Here is a 24381-nt window from a genome sequence, read left to right as displayed (position 1 = left end):
TCTCATTGATGCCGCTAAGAAGTATGGAGTAGTGGGTCTAAATTATCAGTAATTTTCAAGAGATGTATCAAGCAGATTGTGCTATTAGAAATGAGGTGTTGGAACACACTGCCCATAGAACAGGAGAGGCTAATAAAACAGACTACTATGCACTATTTAGTAATACTAAACACTAGTAGCCAGTGTTGTTGGGGAGAAGATGCAGATATAAATACAAAATAATGACACAAACTCCAAATGTTAAAAAAATTATATGTAAGTACAGTACAAAAGTTTCTTTATACAACTGTAATGCAATCTGGACCAAATGGCAAGAAAAATAACAAAAATATAAAAACTGTTAGGTCTCAGTCCAAAGTTTCCCCTCTAATACCAAATACCACAAGATACAGATTATACAAATGTTTACAAATTTTAAATAAAAATACAATACATTAGGGTTTGTGTGTGTGGTTGGTTCTTTTTAAAACTCTTCAAGAGTTTATTGTTATATAGATGGCAAAGCTATAGTTGATTGATCCCCTTATGCTCCTTAGATAGAGATCTGAGTATCTATCATCACTACAGTGCTCTCCATTGTGGAGAGCTAGAAACACAGTCAGGTGTTTTATGCCATTTCTTAGAATAGAGGGTTTGGTGAGGGTTCAGAAGCCCACTAATATCTCTCTGCTCACCCCTACCTCCTCCCTCAAATGCTGCTTAGGATTAGCCACATATTTTTGAGATGTGTATGCCTAGGTCTGAGGCCTAGGCCCAGATCTTCTATATGCTCTATAAGAGCCTTCTGTTTCACCCTCCAGTCCAGCCCTACTAACTGACCAACAAAGCAGCATTGAACTGGGAAGAGAGGAAGCCCTACAAGACAGCATTTACCATGTATGTGCAGCTGGGGAAATACACAGTAGAGGGGACTGGGTGGAAGCTTCCCTCTACACATCCAAGGATTTGCTTAATCGTGACAGATTTAGAGCTCAGCCATATTGAGATACAGCTCACTTCCAGCTGCCACGGAAAAGAGAGAATCCAGAATTCAAAACAGAAGCAAAAGCGTCCTTCTTCTGCTACTTTAAAACCTATAAATTATAAGGGACGGGGAGGCTGGGGCCAGAATAAACAGGTCTCCATTTCAGCTTCCACCCAACATCCCTGGACACACTGTTCTTCACAAGGGCTTAACACCCTGTTGTTGCTATTCCCTCTTGCAGAGTCTATGCCTGCTACAACAGGAGCAGCTAATTCCTGTAGGGTGGGGGGTGAGCACAGCTGATTCATATTTTCCACACACGATTGGTGGAGGGAAAGCTATTTTGTTTTTAAATTATATATATATATACACACACATATATATACAGAAATATACAGGATAAATTAAAATCTATTACAGATATTGGCAAAAGTTAAATACACCACACATACACACGCACACCTATGTGAGAATCAAATGCTTTCCCGCAGCTCACTTTAGAGGAGAAGGCGCTCAGGTGGGATCTGGCCACTCAACCCATGTTCCACTCAGCAAGAACCTCTTCGATCTTTAACATTAAGCACTGTCTCTAGATAATCCAGCAGCACCAGGATTCCATAACTCTTTTTCAATACTGCTGGTGAAATAGGATCAACACTCTTAGAAACAAAGTCCTCTTCCCACAAAACAGGTACAGATGGGCAGAGGCAGTGCAAGTTTCTCCCACCTATTGCCCTCTCCTCCCCATCAGGGTGGTACAGCCCTGATCTGGAGGAATTAAGAGGGTGGTTCATTCTCCTCAGTCCATTCAACCTTTGGCCCTTTTCTGAGGTTGGCATCTAGTGTTGATGATGATGTAGGTGCAAGTCCACTAGAAGAGTACAGATTCTTCACCATCTCCACAACTATTTTAACACAAGCTACCAGCCAGTCAGCAGACAGTAACACTAATGACCTGGGAGTTGGAAGAAATGACCTAGAGGTCAAAGCCTCTTTCTTCTGACAGCCATCCAGTCCTCCCCCAAAGCAGTGCATTTCAATAAAGTTAGAAACAGGTCTGGTGATGAGTCCAGCACTATTGCTTGGTCCAAAATGAACAAGCCTGTGCACTTGTCCATTAACAGACAGTCTGTGCTCAGGCCAATTCCCCAAAAAGGCTTCTTTGAATTTAAGGCTGATATATCAAAAGTTTTATAAACTCCAACCATGCAAAAACCTTCTGACTGGAGAATACATTGAGTAGGTCTCTCCCACCAACAGGAAAGGATTTGCTCAGCTTATGTCACAACTTTTCATAAAATTAATAAAAGTAAAATAGTTACAATCCTATGTATATACTATACAGATATAAAACTTTAAAACCCTACACACGGAGCCCTTAGAGAGTGCCGGTATAGCGCCTATGTACACAAGTCGGTAACGTGGAAGCAGGTTCATCCCAGGGTCCTTTCCTGTCAGAGTCCAGGCATGATGTAGGCGATGTTGTCTAGTGTATTTGACTGGAAAAAGAACATTTAACATTTTTTAAAAGAATCAGTTGTGATTCTAAATCCTACAGAAACAATGCTTCAGTGTAACAGAGCTGTGGGATGTGGAGATCCTCATCTTGTCATTCTCTTGGAAGTTACCAGTACTGTTAGCTAACCTTTGGCGTTTTGGAAATACAAGGAGACCTAGCTGAAAGACAGTCTCAGGCACTGAGAGCACAGTGGGGCATCTGGAGTTAAGGGAAACACTCACAGTGCGTTATAGTGCTTCCTCATCCCACCTGGCCAGTGCTAAGAGCAGTGCAGATGCATTGGGAAGCAATCCATACCCAACCCACATCCACCAGAGGGAAGCTCAGTGAGGAAGGACCCAACCCAGGGTAATGGAATAGGGGAATCCAGAAGAAATGCCCTGCCTACACAAACTCATGAAAAACTCTGCTAGAATTTGTAATGTGAAAGTGTGAAAAAAGGAAAATATTTCAGAAATAAGGTGAGAGTGAAAGAAAGTTTGTCTTAGCTCCTGGATTTTCTTTGCAAATGCTGTTGGCAGCCTAAAGGACATTGTTGTGGTCCCCAGCATCTCAGCAAACATGTTCCAGCGACTTCACCTGTAGTGTCTATGACTGCAGCACACCAGTAATCCCAGAGGTGTGGCTGGCTACCCAAAAGAAGCCTCAGACTAGAGCTGTGCGAATAATGGATTTTTCAGTTCTCTGGCAATTCCGGAAAAAAAAAAAAAAAAAAAAAAGGAAAAGAAACTCATTTGGGATGAAGAAAAGGAGTACTTGTGGCACCTTAGAGACTAACAAATTTATTTGAGCATAAGCTTTCGTGAGCTACAGCTCACTTCATTGGATGCATGCAGTGGAATATACAGTGGGGAGATTTTATATACACAGAGAACATGAAACAATGGGTGTTACCATACACTATGTAATGAAGGTGATCAGGTAAGGTGAGCTATTACCAACAGGGGTGAAAAAAAATCTTTTGTAGTGATAATCAAGGTGCGCCATTTCCAGCAGCTGACAAGTACGTGTGAGGAACAGTTGGGGGGGGAATAAACATGGGGAAATAGTTTTACTTTGTGTAATGACACATCCACTCCCAACAAAGCCCGTTGCCAACTGTGTCTACATATCTATTCAGGGGGACACCATCATAGGGCCTAATCACATCAGCCACACTATCAGAGGCTTGTTCACCTGCACATCTACCAATGTGATATATGCCATCATGTGGCAGCAATGCCCCTCTGCCATGTACATTGGCCAAACCGGACAGTCTCTACGTAAAAGAATAAATGGACACAAATCAGACGTCAAGAATTATAACATTCAACAACCAGTCGGAGAATACTTCAATCTCTCTGGTCACTTGATTACAGACCTAAGAGTGGCAATTCTTCAACAAAAAAACTTCAAAATCAGACTCCAACGAGAGACTGCTGAATTGGAATTAATTTGCAAACTGGACACCATTAAATTAGGCTTGAATAAAGACTGGGAGTGGATGTGTCATTACACAAAGTAAAACTATTTCCCATGTTTATTCACCCTCCCCTTGGCTGTTCCTCAGATGTTCTTGTCAACTGCTGGAAATGGCCCACTTTGATTATGGCCCACCACTACAAAAGGTTTTTTTTCTCTCCTGCTGGTAATAGCTCACCTTACCTGATCACTCTCCTTACAGTGTGTATGGTAACACCCATTGTTTCATGTTCTCTGTGTATATAAAATCTCCCCACTGCATTTTCCACTGCATGCATCCGATGAAGTGAGCTGTAGCTCACGAAAGCTTATGCTCAAATCAATTTGTTCATCTCTAAGGTGCCACAAGTACTCCTTTTCTTTTTGCGGATACAGACTAACACGGCTGCTACTCTGAAACCTGTCATTTGGGATGGACTCTAAACAAGCTTTTTCAGAATTTTCAGCAAATAGAAAAAATGTCATTTTCGGTCAAACAAAATATTTCATTCAATCCAAAACAAAATGCTTCATTTCAATGTCAATCATTTTTTAATGTTTGGGATTTTTTAAAATATAAACTTGAAGGATACTTGGAAAAAAGTCATTTCTAACTGAAAAATCAAAGCATTTAGTTTTGAAAATGTCAAAATGAAACATTTTGCCGCTTTCTGGTTTTTTAAAAAAGGAATCATTCAGTAAATTTGCAGAATGTTTTAGTGTTGCCGAATCTGCACCCTTTGCTGAAAAAGTTTTGGCTGATAAATTTCAGGTAGCAATATCTTCGATACACATTCCTGTTAATGCTTGAAGAATGAGGGATTGGAATCTTGGCAGTCTCTTGATCGGTTCTAAATTTAGCAATGCCACCTACTGGCTGAAGAGATAAACAGCACCTTACACGACACACAAACCCTGCCAACTCTAGCTTACTGTGGCGAAAGCACATTTACTGATGTGGACAAATGTCTAGATAGGAAACTAGCTTGGAACTACCAAACTAATTGCACTTGTGACCAGGTCTGAGCTCACATCTCCAGAAGTGAAAGATTAGTGCCTTAACCTACCTACAGCTCCCTCGTTCTTAACAGAATTAAAAAGAGGTTCCAGTTTCCAGCCCCATCAATGATGTGGAGAGGGAGTGCCTGCGCTCAGAATGCTTCTGGCAAGAGGGAGAGACTGAAGTGTAGGCTGCATTGTCCAACGGTTATATAGCCATGGCTTGAGCTGGCAGCACCTGATTGACATACTAGGCAATGTGCCCATGGCCACTGTGGGAGTTTACAGCAGAAGTTGCCACACCTTTTTATTTTTTTTGTTAGAGACCCCTTCCTGTGATGAGTCAGTGTCTGGGCCACCCTCCCAACCAAGGTCATTCACATCATGCCCTGGACAATTTGCCTTATCTTCCATTTTCTTCCCAAATATATTTTTTCTCTTCCTTGACAGATTTGCTTTTCATCTAGTATTTTCTGTGTACTTTACTGGGTATGTCTTCTCCTTTTGATTCCAGTTCCTTCCCTTTCTCTCTTTTTCTCTGCCTTGGTCTTCTCCCCTGCTTGTTGCTGTGTCTTCTGTCCCTCTCTCTTCTTTCACGTTCTAACTTTGCATTTGCCACCATGCTGCACTGGTACTGCAAGTTGCCTGCTGCCAAACGAGGGCTCACTATGAAGTGTTGTTTAGGAATGGAGTAGAGAATATGTATCTCTGAACCCAAAAGCTGTAAGTAACAGACCACATGCCTCCCTTGCCTGGAGGAGTTTACTGACATATTTTGAGGTGCCCACCCTCCACATAGGGAATCCTGGTCTTAAGAGTTAACTGCGGGTCACTGGAATGATATTTACACAGTTACAGAAAAACTGAGTGTGTGTATATATATACACCAGCTGGAGAGGGCCTTTTAATTCTTATGCAAACTTGGAGCTTATTAAGATGTCTGGCATGCACACAGTTGTTTTATTTGCTCCAGATTTACTGTTTAAGTCATTGAGAAACAGGAGCTGCAAGTACTGCAATAAATGGAATAAAGGTTACGTTAAGTTCCCTTGAACTGTTAGCATCTCTGTATCTTTCACTGAAAATCTAATGCACAATATCCTACAGCAGATATTATCAGTGAATTCCCGACACATAAATCCTTCCCAAAGTAACCAGGGCTTTGGAGCTGTGCTCTGGCTCCGCTCCAGCTCCAGGCAAAAACCTGCAGCTCCACTGCTCCGGAGCTGCTCCGCGGGCTCCTCTCCAAAGCCCTGATAGTAACAGTGCACTAGCAGAACTATTTATCCACCTGTGTAGCAGTAGAGACTCACCAGTGTCACAAAGACATGCTAGTCAGGACTCCAGCTCTCTTTCCATGGAGACTAATAGGTCTAGAACTGAAATAAGAACAACAAGGAACTCACCAGAACTTGCTTAGGGCAGCCATTCAGCTCAGGTAGTTGTGTGGTCAGGCATGCTAAAGGGCCCAGGGCACAGATAATAGAATCTAGAAGTACTGACAAACTTCCTGATACAGCCACCATCCCCTGGAAATAAGGAAGGAGAAAGGAATTGAATGGGTATAAGTAGTGGAGACTGCAATCCCATCACCAGGAAAATCTATTCTCTCAAAGATACCACAAGTTCTCTCTTGGTCTTATGCACCAATCCCACTTCTCTATCTATTGTTTGTATCATAACAAAGCCATGTGATGTACTTCATACACATATATCACTGACCCAAATAGTTTACAACAGGATCTCAATAGGCAATGTACAAATACAGGAAAAGGGTGGGAAACAACAGAAAACAAAGGCAGAGTACTGGAGTAAATATGTCTTATTAGGGTCACAATTTTTATGATTTTTATCATCTATTGCGATAATAGATACTTAAACCCCAACCCAGAAATAGGAAGCATAGTGAAGAATATTGCCTCTCTGGGCTCAAGGAGCTAAGACTGTAGCTAGGCTTGCCCTAAGGTAACATAATTTTTGGAGTGGGGAATTACTTTTCCACATCCTTCTGTGAAGGAAGAGGTTTTCACCTTTACAGTGGCAGGAGCTACTCCCCTGTACAAAAATCCCAGTTGGGACACTGGGGAAAAGCAGTTCAAATACGTTTTATTGGTGATAAAGCATGCAGGACAGTGGGAGTGAGACTATACTGTTACCCATTAAACCTAATGCAGTTTAGAGTCCAGGTTACACACATGTTATGTTGGGATTACAAATGAGATTCCCTGATTTGGTACTGGCTCTGTACCCACCTCTGTCTCTTGCAGTCGGTGTCCAATGAGACTCAGAGATTCACCCAGCAACTGTAGATGTGCAGCTACATCAATGGGATCTGTATCAGGGGCTTTGGCTGGTGAGGAGGATAACACCACAGTGCTGGAAGGGGACTTCTTATGAGGTGAAAGCATACCTGCTGGGGAAGCTTAAAATAGATGGGGGGAAAAAAATCTTATTATCTCTTTTTTATTCCTTTACTGATAAGTCTGTTTGGATTGTAAGCTCTTTGGAGCTAGGGTCTCTCTCATACTTATGCAAAGCACCAACCCCACTTCTTGACGCTGTATTAATAACTAATATTAATATAGAAGTGGTGGGAGATTCTCTCATTAAACAGATGCTAAACTAACCATACCCTTTGTTTTTGTTAACTCCAGCCTCTAGCACCTACACAAACTTCTCTCCTGTTCCTTCTTGCTTTATATACTCCATCATCAATGTGCTGTATGAATGGTACCATATTTATAGCTTATGGCTGGTCAGGATGCCCTTTTGAAACCTATTAACACCATTCCTCAGTCCTCTATAGGGATCATTTTTGAGTTAGAGAATAATCAGACACCAAACTCATGGGGAAGGAGGAGGGAAAGAGCAGAAGGCACTCTCTCTATATCCTAATGCACAGGTCGTATTCTCCCCTTTCCCCAAAGACTAGAGCAAATGGGGTGTGGCTATTACCTTTCACTTTTGGGGCACCCTCTGATGAAGCTGCCTTCCTCTTCACTGTTGTGGCCTCTGCTTTATTCTGCTTATGCTGCAGATATTGAGCTTTCTGCTTCCAAACCTGCACAGAACATGGAAAGAAAAGCAGGATTCAAACCATTAGGCAAACCTGCTGCCAGGATCTGGGAGATGGGGTGACTTTATGGATAGTTGACTGGCTAAGCAAGTCTCACAAGCAGAAACCCGGACATTTTTGTTGTTATGGGGCTGAGAGCACCCAATTCCCTTACTGCAGGGGGTTGCACGTTTATTTGACATACTTTAACACCCAGGGACCCTACACTGCAAAAGCAAAGCTGGCAGCATGAGAGGATCCAGGCAGCTAATGTAGAGAATTTATTCTACAAAAAATATATCCAGGGGCATACGTACCAGTTTATCCTTTTCAGGCAGCTGCTTCCACACTTCTGCCAGTTTTTTGCTCAACTCCCCAAAATCTAGGAGGAAAAGGGGAGGTAGCAATAAAATGGGAAAGGTTAATAAGAAAATCAAATATAAAAATCAACAAAGAGAAGACAGTGGAAAGTTCGTATAAATACTGAAAGTTCAGGAAACTGGCCCATGCATATGCTGTTAGTGAAGAGCCTGTATCACAGTTGAACTACCCATGCTTGGAGACTATTTCCTATAGTGTCAACCTAAAAGGAACAGGTGGATGCTGGACAAATACACCTCCACTGAGGAACATGTGTATATGGGAGGCTGCACAACATACTATCGGAGGCAGTTTCACAGTAAAAGGAAGTTATCCAAATTCACAGTTGGGTTGAAACACCATGATATTAGATCATGGGAGCCTTTCCTTTTCACTTTGCTGCCTCTTATTTAAAGCATCCTGGCAGACTCTTTGCACTCCAGCATCAATAGTGGGTGCTGGGACAAAACAAGGATACACCCTGGTAACCAATCTGACTGGACTATCACAGTGACAGACGTATATGAACAGAAGAAGAGGCTAGGTTATTCTCTTACCTATCCCTGGATGCTCAGCCACAATAGTCACTCGATATTCCTTACAGAACACTTGGTAGGCAGACATGTTCTTCTTCTTTGGCTAATCACAAGGAGAAAAGAAAACAAGGAAGATTTTTAATTATACTGAGACCTATTTAAATGTAAGGATAATCTGTGTTACTCCTGCAAGATCTCTGCCAATACATTTCATTCCTGACCTGAGGCAACCCCTGCTATTCTGGTTCAGGATCAACATCCAGTTCTGCTGACACACCTCAATTTTGACACGCAGCACCACTTCTTATTCCATTCCTAGGGCTATGTCTACCACATGAGCGAGGGGTGCAATTCCCCTGTTAAAGTATCCATGCTTGTGCTAGCCATCACTGAGTTAGTGAGAGTATAAATAGCAGCATGGCCTCAGCAGCACAGATAGTGGCAGTGGAGGCATGGCGGAGCTGCGCCAAGTAAACCCCAAGCTTGTGGTGTAGATGTGGTCTAGGACGTCACATAGATCTTTCAATTCAGTCCTGACAAATAGCACCATCTCTTATTCCAGTCCTAGGATTTCTACAGGAGTAAGACACTAGCAGTACAGCAACTGTGGTGGCAGAGGCAGTTGCCAATCTGTGCTCAGTGAAATCCTACATGTAATTTTAGAGCCTATTTTACTGAGTGAGAGTGGTTATGGGCTGGTTCACTTGGGTTATTCCTGCTTAATTCTTGACACAATCCAGCTACTCTATGTCCAGTCTGCTCTGATTACTGCCACACCACTCATACTCTGTCAAAAGTTTTCCCCACTTGCAGTTTTATAAATTAGCCATGGACACCTGATGTCCTAGATTCTCAGCACAGGACGGAACTGGGAATGTGGTCCTTCTACAAGATTAATATCTTACTTTTCTTTCATTTAGGAGATAGTGGAAAAATACTTCAACTTCAGCACAGAGTTGTTTTCCCTTGCCATATTTTACCAGATCAGTGGACACTCTGGTCCAGTAGCCTGCCTGGCAGTAACCAGAATCAGATGCTTCAGAAAAAGGCGCGAGAAACCCCAAAATGGGCAATTATGGTACAACTTGTTAAAAGAAGTTTCTTACTTCTCCTTTTAGATAAAGTCTGAGGATGGTTTATGCCCTAAAGCATAGTTGTATATATCACACGATAACTGATGTTTCGCAAAAATGTTTCAACAGTGAAACAATTTATGTTGATACTTAGTTTTTCTTCTTTAGGTTTCAGGGTTAAAAACCATTTGACATGGACAGGATGGCTCATGCCTCTGAGACCTACTGTTTCAGTTTATACTTGATTCAAATTTTGAAGGTTATTTTCATAACAATGAGCACTAGAAATATATTTTTTTTAAACAAAAGCTCAGCTTATGGAACAAAGGCAATGGTTCTGTGGCTAATTCTGCGGCCAAAATATAGGGCGTCTTATCCAGTGTTACCCAATGTCACAGCGTCTTAGACATCACAATTTCTGCTATCGCTCTTTACCTTTTCTTTATCCTTTTCTGCTTTCTCAGCTTTTTCCTTGTCCTTCTCTTCTTTTTTCTTTTTCTTCTCACTTTGTCCATCTGTGTGGAAAACAGGAGGTGGGGGGGGAGGCACAGGAAGGACAAATGGAGTGCTGGGTGGAGGGGGTGGCGGTGGTGTCACCATAACTTCAGCTACTGCTACAGAGGCAGGGAGTCCAGAACTCTTCTTAGACTTAGAGTGCTTCTTCTCCTTGTGTTTCTCCTTGTCCTTTTTTTTCTTGCTTTTCTTTGACTTCTTCTTCTTCTTGATTTCCCGGTAGGAGTCATCTATCACCAGCTCTCCGGCCTCCAGCTCCCCACCAGATGATGAACCTGATTCCAGTGGTGGCTCCATACTTGAAAGGTCATATTCACTCCCATGACCTTCTGAGAACAGAGAGGTGTCAGGGACAAATCCCTCAGGGATTGGAGGTGGATGTGCGTCTGGCAGTGGCTTGTGCTTCTTCCGAGCTGATTTCAGGAAGCTTTGAAGTTCATGACCCAGGAGGAATGAGCCTTGTTCATCTCGACCTGATTTCTTGGAGGATTTTTTTGCTGCTGCTGGTGGTGAGGAGTATGGGAATGACTCCTCGTCTACTGTGCTGCCCCCCTTCTCTTTAGGTGAAAGGATGAGCTTCATCTTCAAGCCATCAGGCTCACGCAGGGTCAGTGTCTCTGTGTTTACATAGAGTGGCTTCATCTTTTTGGATTTGTGGAAGCTACCATCATCCAGTGTGAGCTCTCCACTGCTACCACTCAGTTTCTTCTTATGGTGCTCCTTCTTGCTCTCTGAATAGCCAGTGGCAGCAAAGGAAGAGAAAGATGATTTTTCAGCTGTCTTTTTTGAGGGCTTGGAGCCCGTGGCAAGGGGTGAGGTGATAGCCTTAAGAAGATCCATGGCCGTGTCAGAAGAGGTTGGACTTGAGACTGCTTTTTTCTTCTTCTTTGATGGCAACTCCAGAGGTGAAAGGTCTGAAAAAGACCAAAATAAATCAAACTGAGGGGAGACTGTATGTGACATATCTCCTCCTATGCCGGCTTGAAGAAGAGGGGTTCAGAGTTCCACAATATTCCTGGTGCTCAGGGCTAAATGGACACCTTTCTGGCTTAGAGAGAAGTCCTCTGAATCTTGTTGCAAAGGAAGCCTAGCACTAGGCTGGTCACAAGAAACAAGGCTACAGAGAAACAGAAGCTGTGGGCTTCTGTTTAGTTATGAGTATGAACTGTTAGGATAATTCAGTGTTCATATTAAACTCGGAGAGCCTGGTTTGACCATCCCATGACATGAATATATGTGACTGAAAATTCAGAGGAGCCAGTATTACCTTGAGTATTATTAGTATTGTTATTATTTATTATTTGTACTATGGTAGCACCAAGGAGACCCAGTCAAGGACCAGGACCCCATTGTGCTAGACACTGCATAACCAGAACAAAAAGAAAGTCCCTGTCCCAAAGAGCTTACGAGCTAAGAAAATCCATAGCTTGATCTTTCAGAGAGTAAAAACAAGCACAAAAGCCACCTAAAGGGATGTGCAGTATTGCCAACTTCAAGAGATAAAAAATCAGGAGTCGGACCTCCCAAAATCATGAGATTGGCCCCAAAATCACAAGATTTAAAAAAATTATTATATTGAGTTTTTAGGTCAGTCTCTTGATTTTTGCACGCCTGCCCATCCCCAGGGTGTGTGCATGTGACAATTAGTGTTGCCCACTCTCCCACATGTACTGGATAAGGGGATTTTGGCCCCTGCTGCAGGAACTCTCATCTGCTCATCTCCTGCCCAGCAATTAATCCTGTCCTCCAGTCTCCATCATCACCACCCCATCACTTCAGGCCCCCTACTCCACGTGACACCTTACTCAGTTCATCCTCCCAGCACTCACCACATCTGCTCAGAGCCTACCATCAATACAGACCCCCCCCCCCCCCCCAATCGCATCAGTCCCCAACCTCTTCACTTCAGCTCCTCCACAGCCCCCAGGCCATAGTTAGCCCTCTCAGTCTCACTTCTGCTCCTCTTAGGGTTCTTCACCCTCCCCAGGTCTGTGGGGGCTGCAGTGGGGTCCCCTCTCCCACTTCCCAGGGTGGCAGGGGAGCAGCTGCCTGGGGCTGACAACCAGAGTCTGCAAGAAAGGGCTCTCGCTGTCAGCCCCAGGGTGGCGGGACAGGGGAGGCTGACAGCAGGAGCCCCAGCAGCTCAGGGCTGACAGCGATTTCTAAGTGAAATTAAGCCTCACGCATGATCTGGAGATAAAACACTCAAATGTCAGGATTTTTTTTTTCCAGCCAGGCGCCCAGCTCTGAAGGCAGCATCACTGCCAGCAGCAGCAGCGCAGAAGCAAGGGTGGCAATACCGCAATCCTCCTACAATAACCTTGAGACACCCCCCCCGCCCCCCCTCCACAGCTACCCTTTGGGTCAGGACCCCTACAGTTACAACACTGTGAAATTTCAGATTTTAATATCTGAAATAATGAAATTTACAATTTTTTAAATCCTATGACCGTGAAATTGACCAAAATGGACAATAAATTTGGTAGGGCCCTACCGATCAGCCTTCCTGCCCCATAGCATCAATCCTACATGTTTCCTATTCTCACCTCCGTAGAAGAACTCATCAGAGGAATGCCTCCTCTTCTTCTTATGAGATTCTGTCCCCAAGAAGAAGAGGTCGCTGTCCTGGAATCAGAGAAGAAAAGGAGATGAAAAACCAGTAGGAAACAAAAACAAATTCATACTGGCTCTTGATACAGATAATTCTGGAAACCACTCTTGTCACTAAATACATCAGTGGTGGGCAACCTGCAGCCTGTCACGGTAATCCGATGGTGGGCCATGAGACAGTTTGTTTACATTGACCATCTGCAAGCACTGCCGCCTGCAGCTCCCAGTGGCCGTGGTTTGCCATTCCCAGCCAATGGGAGCTGTGGGAAGGGCCACAGATTGCCCACCACTGAAATACATTCTCTGTGTATTGACCATTCTGAAGTTTTAAAATGAAGTTTGGGAATTCCATTTGAGTGGTGGAAAATTAAAAAAAAAAGAGTGGAAAACAATTTTTTCCACACTTGCAAAGGTCTTAACCCTCCCAATCTTAAACTAGTCACCTCTGGACTGACAATAGGCAGCAGAAATTTCAGCTCAAAGTGGTTACTATCAGGTTTCAGTATTAACACCTCCAGGTGATGAATAGGGCAGTTCATACCTCTCAGAGCTACCATTTCAGGCTGCCTGCAGAATCAAGAGGACAACAGTGCATCACTTTATATTCTGTTCATATTCTGTAAATTATCTATGCAACCATAAGGTCTAGAATTTTGTTTTTTATATGAAAGTTTACAATTCCTGCTCTCCCATGCCTCTCAGGGCTGGGGTAGGAAGTCCCCACTCATCCATCCTGAGGCCACAAATCACAGACAATAACTGGGCCTGACTACCTCTCAGAATTAATCAATACCACTTTTTGAAGGACTGTATGCTGCCAATGAGTGATGTGAAGTACTCCCTCTGCTTTCCATAGTCCGTCACTGGCCATTTTTACAAAAGGAAAACAACAAATTCACCCACCCCAATCCCAGCAGAAGATTTTAAGTCAACGTTTCTCAAACTGGGGTCCGCAAGCCATGCTGATCAACTCCTCCCTCTCCCTCCCAGTGCCTCGTGCAGGAGGCGCTGGGAGGAAGGGGGAGGAGCAGGGACGGGGCGTACTCGGGGGCGGAAAGAGACGGGGAAGAGGAGGGGCTGGGGTGGAGTGGAGGCGGGAAGAGGTGAAGTGGGGGCAGGGCCTGGGGCTGAGTGAGGTTTGGGGGTCTGTGAAAAATTTTAAATCAAAATGGGGGTCCTCGGGTTGCTAAAGTTTGAGAACTGCTGTTTTAAGTGCATTTTCTCACCTTCAACCTTTTCTTTGAGGTCTTTCTGACCTGAGCTGCTATTTCCTCCTCTTCCCGCAGCAGATCCTTGTAAGAGCGTTTTTTCTCTCGCTGGGTTCTACCTGCTGCCAGCCCCACGTCGTCAATGCTTCGGTCACCCTCTAAGCACTCTAGCATTTGTGAGTGTGGTGAGAAAGGGAAGGATGAAGATACCCAATTAAGGAACAATGAAATCAAATTCATTGTGCATAAAATGCAACACAATCACAGAGGCCAAAGTTGAAGCAGACTGATGTACAAAAAAAACCAACCAACCAAGCAAAAAAAAAAAAGAATACTGGGGACTAGGAATTTGTGTGCTGTGCTGCCCCAACTGCAGGGAAAAGGCTCAGTGCTGTACAGTACCCCACAAGAGATCAAGGTTCAATTCCTAGTCTTGGTTTCTTTCTCCCCAGAGACAGAAGGAGCTCAGGATGCTGCTGAGACTAAAACCAGGGTCTAGAGATTACTATGTTGCTGTGAAGGAGATTTAAATTCTATCCCCATTCCTGTTTTATGGAGTTGACAGGGACAATAAATGCTGCAAGAGCAGAGTTCAGTAACGAAGGTGTTAGCAGTCTGAAATGCCACCTGTGAAACCCATTTTCTAGTCCCAGTATCTCACTTCCTGACGCCACGAGAGACTTGGAATGCTGCAGAAACCCAGCCTGATGCCCTAGGGCTTTGCATTCTGTACTGCCATGCAGGAGACCGGCTTCCTTTCCCACTCTCTCAACTCCATGGGCTTGCAGGGGCTGTAGAGGGTACCCTTTTTGAACACCCTCACAGATTATGAAGCAGTCATACCTTCTTTTTTCTTGGAGTCATCATAAGCCATGGTGGTCCTGCAGGAGCCTGAGAATGTGTTGCCACGTCTGGGCTCCTTCCCCCGTTCCCGTCTACAGGACAAGGTCTAAGAAACAGAGAATGAGAATAACCCTCCCATAAAGTGGAATCATAATGGAGAAAAGGGAACTTCCCATGGGGAACTGAATGGAGACTCGCAGGAAGAAAGTGGCAGAGGAAAAGCAAGGAAGTGTGCCTCCTTGTCTGCTCTTGCTCACACCTAAGGGATGGGAAGATTGGTAGAAAAAGATCAAACTTCAGGGTAGTTTGCTTTAGCTGATTCACATGTTAAAAGTTTGGAGGGGTTGCTTGATTTTACAGGGAGATAACAAGGATCCCCTCTTCCTCATGAAACCTCAAATTGGTAACATCATGTCATTTATTTCAATAAAATGTAAAACGAGTGACCAAATGGCTTGTTTTAGCTTCCATGTTGACACAAACAATTAAAAACAGAGTTGGTGTTATGACCCCTTCTTGTCAGCATTGTAGCAAAGAGTAGGGTCTTTAAAGAGATAAATGCTAAACCCCTGAATCTTGGATGAAGAATTTGGGGTGGAGAGAGAGAGGACCCCAGCTGGATACCAGTCCTGTGCAATGTCCAATGACCTTAGATCTACTACATTAATTGGAGATTTTGGGGTAGAGGTGTGCATCTTTTCTGAAATTCTTGTATTCCCCCATCCGGCTACTTTAGCAATTCTGATGCCCAATTTGGGAGATAGGAGAGGAAGTAGAAGGAAAAAGCACTCCCTTTTCCTAGGGATTCTGCAGCACTCCCAGCCTCTGGCAGCTCAGGAAGTTCCATGTCTCTCCTGACTGAGTCATTCTATTAGGGATCCTGATGCAGGTAAGAGGTTGCACCTTTTGTCATTGTGGAATAGCTGAATTCAGATTATCTCACAGAAAACAACTTGTGTTCTTCAGTCAGAGACCAGCTTCTTGGTAGAAGTGCAACTTTTAAAACCAAGTTATCCTTCCAGGGATTATCCAGTTCTCACCTGGCTGAAGTTACTTTTTTTTCATCTGTGAGTAAGAGACCAAGCAGCCGGTTTTCTGACTGGCTGAGACACAAACATGACACCATACTGGTGTTAAGAGATTAAACTCTTTGGGGTAGGGAACTTGTCTTGTGTGTGTTTTGTAAAGCTCTCCATATACCTACAGCCTTTAGAAACAAGTGTTGACACTATAATATAAATATGTATTCATGCTTTACTGGTTTCTAAACAAAAAACAAACCTACCACCACTCTACACCCACCACTACCACCCCAACTAAGTAGGAAACATTTTTGTTACAATTCACATGGGGTAGAGGTTAATCAGCATTCATTTAAATATTTTAGGAAAATCATCCACCACAGAAATTTTAAAAACCCTCAATATTACAAAAACATGTACAATGCCATTGGCAGACATGGCATAAGAACTAAAGAACTGCCATACTGTGTCAGATCAAAGGTCCATCTAGCTCAGGATCCTGTCTTCCAAGAGTGGCCAATGCCAGATGCCCCAGAGCGAATGAACAGAACAGGCAATCATCAAGTGATCCATCCCCTGTCGCTCATTCCCAGATCTGGCAAACAGGGAGGCTAGCGACACCATCCCTGCCCATCCTGGCTAACAGCCATTGATGGACCTATCCTCCACGAATTTATCTAGTTCTTTCTTGAACCCTGTTATAGTCTTGGTCTTCACAACATCCTCTGGCAAGAGTTCCACAGGTTGACTGTGCATTGTGTGAAGAAATACTTCCTTTTTGTTTGTTTTAAACCTACAGCCTATTAATTTCATTTGGTGACCTCTAGTTCTTGTGTTATCAGGAGTAAATAACACGTCCTTATTTACTTTCTTCACACCAGTCATGATTTTATAGACCTCAATCATATCCCTCCTTAGTTGTCTCTTTTCCAATCTGAATAGTCTTAGTCTTATTAATCTCTCCTCATACAGAAGTCGTTCCATACCCCTAATAATTTCTGTTGCCCTTTTCTGTACCTTTTCCAATTCCAATGTATCTTTTTAAAGAGGGGAGTGACCAGATCTGCACGCAGTATTCAAGATGTGGGCATACCATGGATTTATATAGAGGCAATATGATATTTTTTGTCTTATTATCTATCCCTTTCTTAATGATGCCCAATATTCTGTTGACTTTTTTGACTGCTGCTGCACATTGAGTGGATGTTTTCAGAGAACTATCCACAATGACTCCAAGATCTCTTTCTTGAGTGGTAACAGCTAAATCAGACCCCATCATTTTATACATATAGTTGGGATTATGTTTTCCAATGTGCATTATTTTGCATTTATCAACATTGAATTTCATCTGCCATTTTGTTGCCCACTCACCTAGTTTTAAGAGATCCTTTTGTAGTTCTTCACAGTCTGCCTGGGACTTAACTATCTTGACAGTTTTGTATCATCTGCAAATTTTGCCACCTCACTGTTTACCCCTTTTTCTGGATCATTTATGAATATGTTGAATAGGATTGGTCCCAGTGCAGACCCCTGGGGGACACCACTATTTACTTCTCTCCATTCTGAAAACTGACCATTTATTCCTACCCTTCGTTTTCTATCTTTTAACCAGTTACCAATCCATGAGAGGACCTTCCCTCTTATCCCATGACATCTTACTTAGCTTAAGAGCCATTGGTGAGGGACCTTGTCAAAGGATTTCTGAAAATCTAAGTACACTATATCCACTGGATTCCCCTTGTCCACATGCTTGTTGACCCCCTCAAAGAATTCTAGTACATTGGTGAGGCATCATTTCCCTTTACAAAAAACACGTTGACTCTTCCCCCAACAAATTATGTTCATCTATGTGTCTGACAATTTTGTTCTTTACTATAGTTTCAACCAGTTTGCCCAGTACTGAAGTCAGGCTTACCGGCCTGTAACTGCTGGGATCACCTCTGGAGCCTTTTTAAAAACTGGCGTCACATTAGCCATCCTCCAGTCATTTGGTACAGAAGCTGATTTAAATGATAGGTTACAGATTACAGTTAGTAGTCTTGCAATTTCACATTTGAGTACCTTTAGAACTCTTGAGTGAATGCCATCTGGTCCAGGTGACTTATTACTGTTTAGTTTATCAATTTGTTCCAAAACCTCCTCTGATTATACCTCACTCAGGGACAGTTCCTCAGATTTGTCACCTAAAAAAAATGGCTCAGGTTTGGGAATCTCCCTCACATCCTCAGCTGTGAAGACCAATGCAAAGAATTAATTTTGTTTCTCCACAATGGCCTTATCGTCCTTGAGTACTCCTTTAGCACCTCGATCGCCCAGCAGCCCCACTGATTGTTTAGCAGGCTTCCTGCTTCTGATGTACTTAAAAATGTTTTTTTCTGTTATTTTTTGTCTTTGGCAAATAAAGTGTAAAAATATAATTAAGTAACCAAAAAAGAATTTGAAGAACAGCTAGCCAGAGTTTATGCTCCTTTCTATTTTCCTCACTAGGATTTAACTTCCACTTTTTAAAGGATGCCTTTTTGATTCTGTCATAAATATAAAGGGAAGGGTAACCACCTTTCTGTATACAGTGCTATAAAATCCCTCCTGGCCAGAGGCAACATCCTGTTACCTGTAAAGGGTTAAGAAGCTCAGCTAACTTGGCTGGCACCTGACCCAAAGGACCAATAGGGGGACAAGATACTTTCAAATCTTGGGGAGGGGGGCGGGGCTTTTGTTTGTGCTCTTTGTTTGCGAGGTTGTTCTCTCTTGGGACTGAGAGAGGCCAGACAGAAATCCATCTTCTCTAACCCATCCCAATCCAAGTCTCCAATATTGCAACCAGTATAGGTAAGCCAGGCAAGGCGGATTAGTTTATCTTTTGTTTTATGTAAATTTTCCCTGTGTTAAGAGGAAGGTTTATTCCTGTTTTCTGTAACTTTAAGGTTTTGCCCAGAGGGGGATCCTCTGTGTTTTGAATCTGAATACCCTGTAAAATATTTTTCATCCTGATTTTACAGAAATAATTTTTACCTTTCTTTATTTTTAACAAAATCCTTCTTTTAAGAACCTGACTGATTTTTCCATTGTTCCAAAATCCAGGGGTTTGGGTCTTTGATGATTTTGTAACAAATTGGTTAGGATATTATTCTCAAGCCTCCCCAGGAAAGGGGGTGTGTAGGGCTTGGGGGGATATTTTGGGGGAAGACGTCTCCAAGTGGTCTCTTTCCCTGCTCTTTGTTTAAAACGCTTGGTGGTGGCAGCATACTGTTCACGGACAAGGCAAAGTTTGTACCTTGGGGAAGATTTTAACCTAAGCTGGTAAAAATAAGCTTAGGGGGTCTTTCATGCAGATCCCCACATCTGTACCCTAGAGTTCAGAGTGGGGAAGGAACCCTAACAGCCTCTCACTGCTTCTTTTACTTTGTTGTTTAGCCACGGTGGCACTTTTTTGGTTCTCTTACTTTTTAATGTGGGGTATACATTTAAGTTGAGCCTCTATTATGGTGTCTTTAAAAAGTTTCCATGCAGCTTGCAGGGATTTCACTTTTTGTGCAGTACCTTTTAATTTGTTTCACTCACTTCCTCATTTTTGAGTAGTCCCCCTTTCTGAAATTAAATGCTAGTGTTGGGCTGCTGTGGTGTTTTCCCCACCACAGGGATGTTAAATTTAATTATATCATGGTCACTATTACCAAGCGGTCCAGCTATATACACCTCTTGGACCAGATCCTGTGCTCCACTTAGGCCTAAATCAAGAATTGCTTCTCCTCTTGTGGGATCTAGGACTAGCTGCTCTAAGAAGCAGTAATTTAAGGTGTCAAGAAACTTTATCTCTGCATCCCATCCTGAGGTGACATGTACCCAGTCGATATGGGGATAGTTGAAATTTCCCATTATTATTGAGTTTTTATTTTTATAGCCTTTCTAATCTCCCAGAGCATTTCACAGTCACTATCACCATCCTGGTCAGGTGGTAGGTAATATATCCCTAGTGCTATAATTCTTGGCATTTCACACAAAGAATTTATTGAACACCACAGCACAGCCCTTTACAGAAAAATAAAAATAAGACAGATCCTTTCCGCACAATGAGCTTACAAGGTTAAGGGCCACATCTTGCAAACACTACAAGGCACCATGTTTATTTCTGTGATCTGTCCCACTGACTTCAATGGGACCACTCATGATAGAAGGCACTATACTTGATGGTAAATGTTTATAGGATCAGCACCTAACATAGATACAGCTCGTCAAGAGACAACAGAGGTGGTGGGGTGTGATGGGAAAGATGAGGGTAACACCAAGAGAAAACAGATTTGTGTACGGTTATGCACATACCTTATTAGTCCCATTAGGGAAAGGAAGTGACAAGAGTAGAGCTTAGAAGACAAGGTCCCTGCCCAGAAGGGCTCACAAACTAAGCCCCTGACCCTGCAAAGCACGTGCTTAACTTTATGTACAAGCAGTCCTATGGACTTTGATGGGACACACACATGTAGCGCTGAAGGTGCGTTAGCAGGATGGGGGCCTTGGGTCCCTACTCTCCAAACCTTTCCCATGCGAAGAGTCCAACTGAAGCCCACCTGTGTGACCGAGGACCTAAGGGCTGCAGCACCAGGCCCTCACTCAGACAACGCAATGAACTCACAGCAGCCCACGGGGAAGGAGGGTAACGGTGTAAGGAACAACGAGGACAACAGAAGCCTCCGGGGCAGCACCCTGCCCTAGGCAGAGCCCGGGGCCGTCTCTCCCTTCCTGGGCAGCTGTGTGCGTGCTGTGCCCCTGTGGCTGGCCCAGCAGCGGAGGGTGCTCCAGGGCGCAGGGGGGCGATGGCCTTGCAGGATCACTGCCATTAGCACGGTTTCAGTGGCCCGGTGCAGAGACCCGGGGCTATCAGCGCAGTCAGCGCCCCCTGCATTTCGGTGGGGCGCACGGTCACCCAGCCCGCGCGCGCGCCCCCTGCCGGCAACCCTCGCACTTGCCCCCAGCGCGGCGCCCCGCCCTCCCCTCCGGGGCTTCGCGCGCGCGCGCGCGCCCCCCTCGCTTTCCCGCCTCCTCGATTTGAACCAGCCCGGCCGCTTCACCGCCCCCTGCCCGCGTCTCCTCTCACCCCGGCGGGCTCCAGCCTCGCTCCAGCCCGCGGCTCTGCCCCTAGAGCAGGCCCCGGGGTCCCCCGCGGCGGCGGCGGCCCAGGCCGGAGGCGGGAGCAGCCTGCCGCGCGGCGGCCCCGCTCAGGGGAGAGGGGGCTCCGCGGAGGCTTCACTCTGGTCCGCTGCTTCCCGCCTCGCCTCCGCCGCTGCCTGCGGCCGCCATCTTCGAGTGGGAAAAGAGACACCCACCCGGCGCCCAGGGAGAACCAGCAGAGCGCCGAGCGCCTCCACGCAGGAGACAGGCCGGGCGCTCGGTCTGTAGCGGAACGCCGAGCCGATCGATCGCCAGGCGCCGGGTCCGCAGCTCGAGTCCTCGGGCCCAGTCAAAGAGAGAGAGGGTGGAGCGCAGCTGGGGCCTCACCTTGTGTGCGCCCCCCCCCCAAGCCCAGGGCTGGTGCTTCACCTGATGTACTCACCCCCCCCCCCCATCAGCTCCTGGTCCATCATCGAGAGCAGGGCTTCTCAACCTTTTTCTTTCTGAGCCCCCCATGCTATAGAAACTTCAGGGCCCAGCTGGGCCACAGCTGTTTTTCTGCATACAAAAGGCAGGGCAGCATTGGGAGGTAGCAAGCAAGGCAATTGCCTGGGGCCCCACGCCACAGTGGGCCCTGTGAAGCGAAGGTGCTTCGGCTTCAGACCTGGGTGGTGGGGCTTGGAGCCCCAGGCTTCAGCCCCACACGGTGGGGCTTTGGCTTTCTGCCCTGGGCCACAGTAAGTCTAATGTTGGCCCTGCTTGGTGGACCCCCTGAAACCTGCTCAGGGCTTGCCAGTGGGCCCCGGACCTCTGGTTGAGAACCACTGACCTAGTGTACACACACTCTTCCCCTCCACATATCTCCTGGTCCATTAGCTAGTGTACATGCTGCCCCCCCAGCTCCTGGTCTATCACCTAGTGTACACACCCTGCCACCAACAGCTCCTGGTCCATCACCTAGCATACACACACTGCCCCCCCGCAATATTGTCTGGTCCATTCTCTAGTGTACACACTTCTCCCAGCCCCAGGTCCTGGTCCATAACCTACTTACATCTCTCTCTCGCACACACGCACGCATCCCCCCCCGTCCTGGTTCATCACCCAGTCTACATGCACCACCTCAGCTCTGTTCGCTGTTACTCCCTCCTTTTCTCCAAACTCAAGACTGCAAAGACATGCATGGCCTCCACCCATCTCTCTTTTGAGGCAGGTGAGTGTCCACAGAGTTGTTCCTTTGTGCAGTGCATATTAGTTGCTGGCCAGGCAGGGCTCCTGCTACATTAATGCTGCCTTAGGATGTTGATCAGAAGCCAGCTCTACTTAAAAATGGTTCTAATCACAGCAGAGAGGAGGTCCCACACACAGCTCCTCCAGGATCCCATCAATACTGGTGCTTGATGGAGCTGGGACTCATTTGCCCCTTAGAAAGCTACAAGCACTTGGCCGAGCTTCACATTCAAAACCTCTGCATGAGACCGCATGATACTAGTCATCTCCTACTCAAAACACTTGTCCTAGCAGGAAAAGCATACCCTCCCAGGCTCTCCTACCAGAGCCTCATATAGGAATTTCCTCTAATTCTTACCTCCACCCTCATTTTCTCTAAGCAGTCCTGCAGCCTTCCTTTATATAGCTGCCAGCAGGCAGTCACATGATGATACTTACTCAGAGACCTTCTTGATCATGTGCTCTGTCCAGAGACTACAATTCCCAGCAAACCTTGAGATTAAAGAGGCTATATCCTACATAGACATGCTGGATGCACCTGTATTTACAGACCAGAACTGTGTTAGTCACCCTTTTAGGTTCTAATCCAAGCACATTATTATTTATTTGTATTACGATAGTGTCTAGAGATCAGGGGTCTTACTGTATTACACTATTCAAACACATAGTAAGAGCTAATCCTTGCCAAAAAATTTAAAATTCTGCACACAATATTTTAAAATTCTGCATATTTTATTTGTCAAAATAACACAATATAATCATGCCAATTTCAATTATTTTGGTAATTTATTTCAAAATACCTGTCAGCAAGTATGGCTGTGACAATACAGACAACAAAAAAGATTCAGGAAGTGCCACCCTTACTTCTGTGCTGTGACTGGCGGTGGCGCCGCCTTCAGAGTTGGGCACCTGGCCAGCAGCCGCCGCTCTCCACTCTATCTTCAGAGCTCGGTGATTGGAGACCAGGTTTCATGGGGAAGACCAGGTTTTGCGGTCTGTGGCACGATTTTCATGAACGTAAATTTGGTGGACCCCTAAAAATAAGAGGGAGGATGGCGCCACTAGGGTCAGATGAGGAAAAACTGGAAAAAGGAAGCATTTTGATGGAAATCACAAATTCTGTGTGAAAAAAAATAAAATTATGTGGAGAACATTAATTCTGTGCAAATTCTGCATTGTGCAGTGGCACAGAATTCCATCAGAAGGAAAGCATGTACATAATTTTCCTCATCTGAACCTGAGTGGTCCCACTGAAGTGGTTGCAGAATTGGGGCCTTAATCTGTATTAATTCAGATGTTCTCATACACATGAATATTGTGACCTGAGCCCACTGTAAGTGAAGGCCTCTCTCTAAAAATGCTGCAGTCCCTCCAACCCCTACCACAGAGAGGGGTGAAGACCTTTTAGATTTTGCTCATTGACATCTGCTAATGTGGTGAAAGCAGCTTCAGTGGTGTTCCTGTCCATCCATTCATGACCAGTGTAGTGTCTTTCTCATTGGGGCTGAATTCCAGCACCCACTGCCACCCTTGTAGCCACCCCGGGGATCAGTCGGTTCAGTGTAGTATTTTACCAATGAGCAAACCTGTGTCAAGGTAAATGCTTTATTATGAACAGAACTATGTATTACTACCCTGTGTAACTGCAGTCTGCAACTGCCCTGTCCTACGGTTCTTTATTTCTGCCCCAGCAGGAAGTATCATCGGAAGCCAAAGACTGCATCTAGAGTTTACAGGAATTTGTGGCATCTCTACACTTCCTGAAGGACTCACTCCATAGCACTTCCCCACTATTTTTAGATTCCCCTTTTAAAATTTCCATACTGAACTAAAATGCCAATATATTAAGCTATAGAACTTACTATAGCAAATACGATAACTGACAACTCTTCAGGTTGCTTAA

At 44.7% G+C, this 24381-nt stretch overlaps 1 protein-coding gene across 4 annotated transcripts; it reads right to left on the bottom strand.

Moving 5' to 3' along the window:
* Positions 1-305: 305 nt before the first annotated feature.
* HMGXB4 (HMG-box containing 4) lies at positions 306-21327 on the bottom strand. Of its 4 annotated transcripts, XM_074941351.1 has the most exons (11): positions 21235-21249; positions 15121-15226; positions 14296-14444; positions 13006-13084; positions 10382-11373; positions 8895-8976; positions 8295-8359; positions 7878-7983; positions 7175-7344; positions 6329-6451; positions 306-2463 (listed from the first exon to the last, which is right to left on the bottom strand). In XM_074941351.1, the coding sequence occupies exons 2-11, from the start codon at positions 15149-15151 to the stop codon at positions 2419-2421; spliced, it is 1842 nt and encodes a 613-aa protein (XP_074797452.1). In that variant the 5' UTR covers positions 15152-15226; positions 21235-21249; the 3' UTR covers positions 306-2418. The 4 variants fall into 4 exon arrangements, with proteins under 4 accessions (XP_074797452.1, XP_074797462.1, XP_074797439.1 ...); XM_074941361.1 differs by lacking the exon at positions 15121-15226 and having other exon boundaries at positions 21235-21327; XM_074941338.1 differs by lacking the exons at positions 306-2463; positions 21235-21249 and adding an exon at positions 3114-3167.
* Positions 21328-24381: the final 3054 nt, after the last annotated feature.

The sequence above is a fragment of the Natator depressus genome, chromosome 1 (genome assembly GCF_965152275.1).
Source record: "Natator depressus isolate rNatDep1 chromosome 1, rNatDep2.hap1, whole genome shotgun sequence".
Lineage (NCBI taxonomy): Eukaryota > Metazoa > Chordata > Testudines > Cheloniidae > Natator > Natator depressus.
Note: the sequence above shows the minus strand (reverse complement) of the source record. Positions and strands in the feature narration are given on the sequence as shown.